At 55.4% G+C, this 10792-nt stretch overlaps 1 protein-coding gene across 9 annotated transcripts in view; it reads left to right on the forward strand.

Moving 5' to 3' along the window:
* PLEKHA7 (pleckstrin homology domain containing A7) overlaps nucleotides 1–8822 on the forward strand; it is a 214534-nt gene extending 205712 nt beyond the window's left edge. For 5 of the 9 annotated variants that reach the window (XM_081240244.1, XM_081240245.1, XM_081240250.1 and 2 more), the window contains 3 exons: nucleotides 653–811; nucleotides 2986–3119; nucleotides 3920–4630. In XM_081240244.1, the coding sequence (XP_081096370.1) occupies nucleotides 653–811; nucleotides 2986–3119; nucleotides 3920–4352 (726 nt within the window). In that variant the 3' untranslated portion in view covers nucleotides 4353–4630. Of the gene's footprint in view, nucleotides 1–652; nucleotides 812–2985; nucleotides 3120–3919; nucleotides 4631–5540; nucleotides 5652–7534 lie in introns of those variants that run through there. The other 4 variants (XM_081240247.1, XM_081240252.1, XM_081240246.1 and 1 more) reach the window with 3 other exon arrangements.
* The last annotated feature ends 1970 nt before the right edge of the window (nucleotides 8823–10792 follow it).

Raw genomic sequence — 10792 nt, forward strand, 5'->3', positions numbered from 1 at the left:
GCCTTCCTGGCCGCAAGCTGCTCCTGCTTGCACCTCCCCAGTCCCACCGTGGAGGCATTATTCCCTGCCCTTAACTGTGTCCTGCTGGGACTGCCCGCTAGAGAGGCTCTTGGCTATTCCACTTGCTTACCAGGGCCTCAGAGGGTTTGTTTCGCCCATTGTTTCTGAGCTGGAACAACATGGCTCCTGAACCAGGAGGGCTTCCGTGATCTGTCATGCGACAGAAACGGCAAACCTCTTCTCTTGAGCTCTGTCCCAGCTTCTGTTTTAGGGTCACCTCCTTGGACCTGGGAGCCTCCTGTATCCCTGGGGACCATTGTGAGTCTAAAGTCGTGGATCTTAGACCCTTGCCCGGGAGGTTTGGACACTTTGGGGCCCATATCAGAGAGAAATCAGCGGTCTGGAGACCGGCTGCATCAAAGGGGCAGAGGTCTTATTCTCTCTGTCACAGAGTTTCAGAACACAGCAGAGACCATCCGTGTCCCAGGATTGCTGCTGCCTTGTTTTAGAGATGAGGTTGAGGTCCATGGTCACACAGCTTTTCCCTAATGAGTCACAGGCCCATCTTCCCAAGGACCCCAGTGCCTGCAAGACCTACCCAAAAGGGATAGCCAGGAAGTGACTACATTTCACCCTCTTGTTCTGTTACCAGTGGAAGCGCGAGCAGGACTTTGACCTGCAGCTGCTGGAACGGGCCGTACAAGGGGACAGAAAGGACAAGGAGGAGAATGGCTGGCTGAAGGTGCAGGCTATGCCTGTCACTGAGTTGGACCTGGAACCACAAGACTATGACGTGGACATCAGCAGAGAGGTGAGGGCAGGGGCTTCCTTCACGCTGCCCCCAGGAGGCCCAGCCTTCAGACGCCAGCCTGACCAACCCTCCCAGGGGCATTGGGGTGGGGTGGGGGGTTGTTGCCCTGAATGGGGACAGGCTCGGTTTCAGTGTGGCCCAGGAGGATAGATGAACAGCACCTGGAGGTAGTAAGAGGAGACCAGGCATTTTGATGCAGGTTCAGATCTGTCTCTCTTTGTAATTTGTGGCAAGTCATTTAACTTCTCTGTGCCTCAGTTTCCTCAGCAGTAATGTGGGTTGTGGGGAGGGTTAAGTGACTCAGCACATTGCCCGAACAATTAGCAATGATTCGAAAGCTGTGAGCACAGGGCCTGGCACATAGTAGGCATGTGATGAGGTAGTTGTTATTGTTAGGATATGTTCCCTGGAAAACCAGGGGTTGGTCTTGCATCTGGCCAGTCAGGCCAATTTGGGCAGTCAGACTTGGGGAAAAGGCAGGGCAGGTTTAGAAATCACAGGTGAAATATCCAGGCATGGCAGAGGCTAGGAGACCTGGATAGGTCTGGTCTGGGTTCTTTCGCCCTCTGGTGGCTCAAACGCGTCATGGCCGGGTGGGCCCAGAAAAGCAAGTAACCTCAGTCAGGACCGTGTCTTACCCAAGGGAAGAGAAAGGGAGAGCGTGACAGACTTAGGGTCTTCAAGACATAGGGTGGTCTCCTGTGGCCTATGTTGTGCCATTTGTAAGCTCTGTAGAGCAGTGTCTTTGGCTGTTTGGTTCACCTTTGTGCACCCAGCACCAGGCCTGGCACACAATAGATGCTCTGTAAATATTTGCTGAATGAGGACTGTTGAATGAAGTGCACAGTGGCCCACAGATATCCCAAACATATTGGTATGAGGACTTGGCCTGGCCTGAAACTGCATAAGAGGAAATGCTCTCACCACATGAAGGATAGATGAGACAGGATGGGGGCAAATGGACGCCTGTGGAGCTGCTGGGTTCTGGGATCAGCTGGGGCTCCAGGGTTTAACGAAGTTAGTCCCTTGCCTTCAGACCTTTTCCCTTTGGCACCTCTGAAACAGCCAAAGGTCCGTGCTTTCTCAGGTCCACAAAAGAAGCTTCTACACACTGCCTTGGCAATGGAAGTGCATTTTGCGGTGTCCTAATTGGCCTGCCAGCCAGGGGAAAAAGTTCTTCCTTATCTCTAACCTAAATCCCTCCTGCTACAATGTAATCTGCTTCCTTCCTCTGCATCTGCCCTCATGGGAAATGACAGAAAAGAACTTATTTCTTGCCATCTTTCACCAGAATGAAAGGTCTGCATGGGCTTAAATTCAAGTCCAGATTTGCCCTGGGATTGGATTTAGCTTGTTTTTGGAAGTTTCAACCAACCCCATTTTAATGTAGTTCAAGGAAGAAAAATATTCCCTGAGGTGTGTGCAAAAGTTACCTTTAGCGTTCTTGGCCCACGTAAAGGTTCACCAAGCTGAGGTTGCTGTTGGGTGTGTGTGAGGGCCTGGTGAGGGGAGGAGCTGGGGTCATTTTCCTCTTGAGAGCAGTAGATTCAATGTGGCTGCCTCCTGTCTGGGTCTTTTGTAGGGGCAGAAAGCACTATCACTTTCTTTCATCCCTCCACCCAGCCCCCCAGCCACCCATCCAAGGAGTGTTTGCTGAAGGGCTGCTAAGTACCAAGTCCCTGCTCTAGACAGTGGAGAAACAAATGGGAAACGGGAGGGAGTGGCAGGGGTGGGTGGCTGGGAGAAGGAGGGTCAGGGAAGCCTTCTGGAGGTGAGGTTGGGAGGATGAGAAAGAGGCCATGGAGCCCAAGGAAGGAGCATCCCAGGCAGAGGAAAGAGCAGGGGCCGAGGTGGGTCAGTGTGGCTGGAGAGGTCAGATCACATCAAGGGTAGCTTTTAGGGTGATCATTTGTATCCTCAGGGCTTACTGGTCTAGTTATTTTGCCTTCCCCCTTCCCTTCCCTTGGCCTGTAGGAGGTTGCCTGGTACGGTAGATAGAACACCGGCTTTGGAGTCAGACCCAGATTCAGATCGGGACTGCACAGTGAACTGCCACTGTGATCTTAGCAAATCGCTGAAGTCTGCGGGCTCCTCCGCCTACCTCATGGCTGGGGACAGGATGGGGGGAGCAGGTCCCAAACCCAACATCTGTGCCTCCCACCACCTTTCCTCAGCTCTCCAAACCAGAGAAGGTCTCCATCCCCGAGCGTTATGTGGAGCTGGATCCTGAAGAGCCGCCCAGCCTGGAGGAGCTGGAGGCGCGGTACCGCAAGGCCGAGAAGATCCGTAACATCCTTGCCCGGTCCAGGTCAGCCCTCATGCTGCCTGAGCCCTGATGACCGGCTAGGCCGACCCCAGGGGTGTCGCAACTGAATGGGCCCTGGGCTGGGCTGGTCGGGGAATGTGTTTTGTCAGGCCTCCGTCTCAGACCAGCGCCGCTCATGGCAAGGAGCAGGGCGGCTCTCAGCGCATCAGCCGCAGATCAGCCAAGAAGCTTGCCCAGGTCATCTGGGAGGTCCTAAAGCACTCAGAGGGGCATCCTAGGCCCTTGGCCCCAAATCTGTGTCCCGTGGCCCTGGCAAGCGTGGGGAGTGGAGCCAAGTGTGGTGGTGAAGTGGACACAGCTGGAGATAGGCCCGAAGGACGGCCCTCCCAGCCTTAGGGCCCATGTTCCCTCACACAGATCCCCAGACCAGAGCCAGGGGCCCAGCCTTGTCCTGAGGTGCCAGAGGCCTTGCCCACATCCCTGGAGGCCGGGATGGGACCCCGGGAAGTGGCTTTCCTGTCGCATCAGCCTCTGTAGCCTCAGAAACATAAACTGACTATTTGGGGGCCTCCCTTTCAGAGACCGGTTACCCTTTTCCCGTCTGGATTTAATACGGGCTTAGAGCTGGAACTCTTATCTTGAGGTCTGTGATTCGCCAAAGGAGGAACAAAGCTGTGACTAGGTGTTTGGGGAGAAGCATGTGCCCCTTTGGAGAGAAGGTGCACCGTTTTTATCTGATGCCCCCAAAAGGGTGAGATCCTCCGGCCAGGGAGACCCTGCTCTCCTGAGGCAGGTGCCTGGGGGTGGCGAGGCCCACAGCCTGCTTTCTGGCTTTCCCACAGCATGTGCAATCTGCAGCCGGTGTCCAGCCAGGACCGGGACGGCGTGGCCGACCTGGACTCGCAGCTGCAGGCGCAGGAGCGCATCATCAACATCTCCTACGCCCTGGCCTCAGAGGCCTCCCAGCGCAGCAAGCAGGTGGCAGGTGAGGCCCTGGGGACAGCCTCTGAGGCTGGGCCCCACCCCCTGCTCCTTGGACTCAGGGCCTGGCATGGCCTGTCGGGGTCAGTGGAAAAGCAGGCGTCAGGCTCGGTAGTTGAGGGACAGTGGTATGTTCCCCTGTCCCAGGCGCACTACAGGGCTTGCGAGGGGGACTGGGGCTCAGGAGTGTCCCAGGAGAGGGTGTATAGCTCATTCTTAAATCTTGGGAGTGGTACTGCTATTCCGCTTTCTCTGAGATTGTGGGTTGAGAACAGGTTTTTCCTGTTCTCCTGAGCTAAGGGGTCAAGGCTAAGGTTTCTGGCCTCACGAGGAAGGGGCAGGAAAGCCTTTTAGTGCTTGGATTTCTTGCTGGGACAAGGCAGAATGGGGCCCCTCTAACCCTCCCTGGGGTCCCTGCTTTGGTTCCCAAATCAAAGTCACTGTTCACCTATCAGAGTGGCCTGTGCCAGAAAGCAGGACTTGGGAAGTGGGACTTTGCTGTCCAGTGGGAAAAAAACAGCACCATGGGATGGGAGTGTGTGTGTGTGTGTGTGTGTGTGTGTGTGTGTGCGTGTGTGCGTGTGCGTGTGCCAGGAAAGAGACTCCTGGCTCCTCTCCCCACCCACATGTGCCCTCCCTGTGTGAGCTCTCACAGTTCACCTAGTGCTGTTTCTCCCCAGATGCAGCTGCCACTGCATGTCTAGGTGGTGCCCTTGGCCAGGTGTGAGAGGGGTGGTCATAGAGCCTGAAGTGGGGTCACAGTCCCCACCAGTCCTCCAACCCTGGCCAAAGGGTCTAGAAGTGACCACGGGTGGGGCCTGCTGGACCTTGAAGTGGCTGGCCCTGGGAAGCAGAACCATGGGTATGACCGAGGACAAGGGGCAGCCTGTTCTCTGTCTCCCAGCTCGGATCCCGTACAGAGTCACTGAAGTCCCTGCTGTTCTGACTCCCCTGAGGACGTGTGCGTGGGCTGAGAGGGGGTCTTCCTTGGGGAGACAGCAGACGGCTTTCCCGGGCCCCTCGTAATGATCCTGGGGCTCCCTGAGCCCATCGTGGCGATTTTGAATTCCTTCCCATGTCCAGGGCTCTAGCAGGGGCACCTTCCCTGCCATAAAGTGCCCTCCTCTCTGGCCTGTGCTTGCTCTACCTATGTGGACCTACTGTCCTCGGCTTCCTTAACCACCAGCAGGCGAGCGTGCCCCAGACCTGACACCCCGACACCCCGCAGTCACGTCCCTGCTCAGTGGCCACCTTTGCTGCAGCCTTTCCTCACTTTTGCTCCCTCTCTCCAGCTCAGAGACATTTCTGGGAACTGCAGGTCAGGCCCCCGGCCAGGCCCCATGGATATGCCCCCGCAAGCCCAGGCCGTTAGTGGTGGGCAGTGGGGCCCACGGCACCCTGGTCCTGCCGCGCAGGGCGTCTGGTGCTGCAGGGGCAGACGAGGAACCTAACGCACCACTTAATTCCTGTCTGCCCGTCTAGCGCAGCATCTGGCCCTCCTCCCGCCTAAAGCCCCCCTGTCCTCCAGGACGGTGCCACCTTACCCCCCCTTAAGCAACGGACTCCACTACACCTTTGTCTAACACCTTCCAAGTAAGAGCCCCCTCCTGGCGTGGCCCCTCACCTGGCGCTGAGCATGTCCCCTCCTCTCTGCTGCTGAGATGATTGCAGTGCCACCTGCTGACGCTTCCTTCCATGGGCAAAGCGGCCGCTGGGGAGACCCCTCCTGGGCTGGTAGGCAGGTGGGGGGCTGATGATTTTTAGGAACTCAGTGTTCGGCGGCTCCGATACAGTAGGGACTGTGTGCTCCAAGCCCCCTGGCTCCCTGAAATCTCAGGAGGCAGAGCTGCGCCCCTTCCCGCCCCGCTGTCCTTCCTGCAGGCGGCCCAGTGCCCCAGGGGACCAGGGCAGGCCAGACGGCCAGCTTGGGAAGGGGGCGCGTTGGCTGGGAAGGAAGAATTAGATCATGGCCTCTCCCCGTCAGGGCTTTGACCAAAGAAATGGAAGAACCGGAAGCCTAGAAAAACCAGTTTTGCAGATGAGGACATGGGCCCTGTGAGGGATGGGGGCTCATTCCAGTCACAAGGGAAGCTTCAGGAGGAGGCTGCCCGGGGTGATGGCCCTCACCCCTGCGGAACATTCCAGCGCCAGCCCTTCTGAGTTCTCCCCACAAGGGCATTTACTGGTGAGAGGAGGCAGCGTGGGAGTAGGGAGGGAGTGCTGGACCAGAGTCGGGAGGCCGGGGCCAAGTCCAGGCTGTTGTTCTGAGTTCTTGGCTGTTGCCTCACCTGGACGGGGAGGGCGGATCAGGAGTCTCAGCAGCCCTTTCCCTGATGTTCCACTTCGTACGACTGTGTAGGGCTTCTCCTCTCATCCCTCTGTACGCACGTTGCTGAGCGCCTACTCCGTGCCAGGCATCACGCTAATCATCTCCTTTGACAACAACCCAATGGAGATATTCACCCCACTTTACAGATGAGGAAGCACAGCTCAGAGACCCTGAGGGACTTGCCCAAGGAGTTGCGGCTGTGTCAGAGCCAGGGTTCGAACCCCTTCTGTGCGAGTTCAGAGCCTCTGTTCTCCATCGCCACCCTGGGCCCACCTGGGCCACCTCCATTGGCCCACCTGGGCCACTCCCGGGGGCTCTAGATGTTTGGAGAAGGGAGTGCAGTGAGGGATGGCGGTGTGTGGTTGGGACGGAGGCATGGACTTGGGCAAGTGTCCACCCGCCTGGGCGCTTCGCTGTCCTGAGGGTGGCAGGAGGAGGTCGGCCTGTTGGGCCAGGCTCTCGGGAGATGTGCAGTAGGGACCCCGTGACTGAGGAACCCCAGGGAATGCTCCAGCCAGGTCTTTTGTAAAGGCTGCAGGGTCTTCTGGGGCCACGGGATGGTGTATGGTTTTCTCCTGGAGATCCGAGTGTGGTGACACCACCCCAGGCCACAGAGAGGCAGAGGAGAGGCTCTGTTCCTCTCTGCTTTGGTGCCCCTGTGGTCATGAGATAGGCCTCTAATGCTCTTCTCAGAGCACACACACACTTCCTTGTACCCTTCCAGCACCCTCATTAGGAGATTGGTACAGTCACCCTGTTTTTAGATTAAGAAAACGAGGCCCATGAAGGCTGAGAGAGTTACCCAGAGTCCCTCAGCAAATGAAGGGCAGGGCCAGAACTGGACCCCAGAGTCCTCTTTGCTCAAGCCTTCTGCCCTATCAGAGCAGGGACCCAGTCTAGGGGCCAGCATGTGTCTGGCAAACTTCCTAGAAGTGGTGAGGGTGGAGGAAAGGTGGGACACCCGTTAGTCCTTGAAGCCGAGGGTCCCCCAGCAGCGGCCGCATTGCCCCAGCCCCCTGCTCTGCTGTTCTCTGTCTTGTCAGCCTGCCTTTCCCTGTCACGTGTGCACAGACATGCCCACCACCTGCTCCCCAGACGTGGGCTGGGGTCCTGCCGGCCTCTCATTGTCTCCTGTGCTTTTTGCCAGCCCAGGCAGTGACTGACCCGTGATCCAGCGTGCAGAGAAGTCTGGAGCCAGGGGCCAGTGGAACCAGTTTCCTCCGAGAAGATTGATCCTCCTTCCCCTTCCAGCTGAGCCGGGGCTCAGGCTGGAGGACAGAGCGCCGCCAGCGGTGGGGCATCCCCCACAGGGCTGGGGCCGAACACCCACGCTTGGTGTAGTGCAGACTCCTTTGTACATGTGACAAAGGCACTTTTCATACACACTGTAAAATACTGACTCTGTATTTTAGAATCAGGTTATGTTTTATACTGTTCACCTCAAGGGCTGAGTGGCTGAGAAGGTGAGGATGCAGGAGTTTGGAGCTGCACATACAGATTCAGGTACCGTTTGGGTGGTGGGTGTGGGTGGGAGCCGAAGGGCAGGGTGAGCAGAGGCCAGTCCAGCATCTGCTGAACTCAGGTGAGGTTGGACTGGAGATGTACTTCCAGTGGATTCCAGTGTTGGGCTCATTGGTGTGTTGTCCAGGGCAGTGATCAGCGGACCCTGACCTGGCCTGATGACCAGCTCTGTAGGGTGAAACTCCACCGAGCTGGCACGTGGAGCCTCGGCCTCGGGTCTGGCTTAGGCCCAAAGGTGTGTCCAAGAACTTTGGTTCCCAACCTGCCCATGAGGTTCTCAGCAAAGGGCTCTTCAAAAAAAACAAAACAAAAACAGTTCGCTGTAATTAAAAAAAAAAAATACACTTTGAAATACAGAAAAGGTGAGAAGAAACACCTTTGATTTGTATCATAAGCAATAAACGTCACACTGGGTGGCATCTACCTACAACTCCCCGAGTCCGCACTAGGCTGTGATAGGTATCCTGGGCTTGTTGCGGCTGGCCCCTGAGAACACAGGTCAGCCTACCCAGGACTTGGGTCAGGTGGCAGGTGGGCAGGCAGCGGACCCCTACCCTCCCTGATGGCCAGCAGGGCCATGATGACAGGACTATGACTTGACTTCCAGCCTAAAATGGGGAGGGCTCTGTTAAGCCAGGTGCAGTGTTTGTGGCCCTTTATGTAAGTCATGAGCTCATGATATTCTGCGTTCGGAAAATGAAGTTGAAAAAAAAAAAAAACATAAAACAACTCCATTGGGTGGAGCCACACTTTAAATGAAAATTTGTCTTTGACTATGGTCAGAAAAATAATCTTGAATATATTTAGAAGTTGCCGTCTATTTTTAACTAACTCCATATGCTGCCAGTATCAACTTCATGACATTTGCCAAAATAAGATTTTATTTTTGCCTTTATAAGATTTTGTTGGAAAAAATGAAATGACTATTTTGCAAGAAAAAGTTAATTTAAATAAAACTGTAATGGTTTGCAAAAAAAAAAATGTGATGTACAGATTAAACTATTAACCTGATATGCTTCCTGCTTTTTGCTGGCTATATTCTCCTGAGTGGCCTGTGTTAGTTTTTTTTCCGTTTCTTTGGAAAACCCCCAGTGTCAGCTCTGGATCCTGCGATGTTCACCTATGAAGTCTCTCCTGATGACAGTTCCGTGACACGTGATTGACTCTGGAGGCCTGAGGGAGGAAGGCCTACGCACTTGGGCCTTTGGCTGGGCTTCAGCAGCCGCTCAGGACGGCCCCCCACCTCACCCCCGCCCGGCTGAGGGGCCGCCAGGCTGTGGACTCCTGTGCAGGGCTGGTTTGGCAGGCGGTCTGCAATCCCAGACAAAGGGAGGGACTCCGCAGGCCCTCTTCCAGCCCACACGCCTCCGTCTCGTTCCAATGAGGCGGGTTAGTGACGGACCATTACAAACTGGCCTTGTGTTTAATTCGTTTTGACTTGTGATATGTGCTTAAAACAGAAGGCAAGAGCCAGTTCAGTTTAGGGATGCGTGCGCTTCCAAGTTTGTTGCTATGGCAGTTTTTCTCTGTTGCCAAGAAGGGCGCCCTCAGTTTAGAGTGACTTTCCAACTAGTTAAACTGGAGAAAATAGATACCAAGGCATTCCAAAGAGGGAACGCTGCTGCTTTTTTAGCTACTGCTCTCTTTTTGAATTTTAAAATGAAAAATACTCTCTGGTTTTAAGCATTACTTGGAGCTATCTCCATAACCGATGAAAGGGAGGCAGGGGCGGTGGGGAGGAGGGTTTGTCCATAACTGAGTGCAAGGCAAGAAAAAAGGTACAGGAGGCCCCCCCGGCCCAGCCCACAGGGTGACTCCTGACTGTTCTCTCCACTCCAGCCGGGAGGAGGGGTAGCCTGTTCTGTAAGAATCGTGGCCCAAATTTCAAACAGAGAGCGTGACAGGCCCTCACCTCAGACTTCACGGAGAGCACGCGTGATCTGGAAAAGGCACCCTCCGGCTATGTCACGTGTGAGCAGGCGCATGTCCCGGCCCCCTTCTCCGCCCCCTGGAGAGGACTCGTTACCTGAGGTAAGATGCCATCTGCGGAAGGACTGGCTGACCAGGGACCCTCCAGGTGGGGGGCCACTGGGAAACCCCACGTGGCCCAACGATTCGGCTTTGCTTCTTTTCCGGGACCCACGGGGCCTGAGCAGAGTTTGAAACGATGGGATTGCAGTCAGCAGAGGGGGCGTGAGCATGCTTCTGCACCCTTGCTGACATCCATTCCTGACTTTAACTCTAACCCAGGTCCCAGTCGAGCCCAGGATGTCTATCTTATTTTAGCAAGAACCAACAAGGATATTTTAGGATCTAGTATTAACAGGGGTTGGGAATAATCGTTTCCTAATGCCCACTTGACCCTTCTGAACTGCCCAGATTCTCAACATGTCCAGGGTGTTGTTTAAATGATTGAAGTTGAGATGTGTGTACATTTGTGAGTGCATGTGAGGCAGATGTGCCCAGACTGATGCGGATGTGGAAAGCAGGCCTTTTGTTTGCTCCCTTTCATTCACTTTTCTGCCCGCCTTTGTGTGTCTGGCCGGGGGGATGGGATCTGCAACTAGTCCCTTCTCCCTCTGACCCCTTGGCCACCTTCACTTAAGCTGGGTTCTCCAGAATTCTCCTGGCTGTTGTAGGTTGCAGCCTAAGGCCAGGGAAACCTCCATCTGCCCAAGGTCAGCTTGGGGATAGAAGGCATGGGGGGTGGAGTGGATGTGGACCCTGACTCAGCTGGACAAGAGCCCATTTTAGGCTTTGGGAGTTTCCCCCGGCTATGGTACAGAACTCTATGGCAAATCCTTTTGTGTTCGCACCAAGGGCGGGAAAGAAGCGGCAAATTATTTGTCTCATCCACAGATCACATCTCTGAGATGAGGCAGGC

This window comes from Mesoplodon bidens, assembly GCF_964165515.1.
Source record: "Mesoplodon bidens genome assembly, chromosome: 7".
In the NCBI taxonomy this organism is placed as follows: Eukaryota; Metazoa; Chordata; class Mammalia; order Artiodactyla; family Ziphiidae; genus Mesoplodon; species Mesoplodon bidens.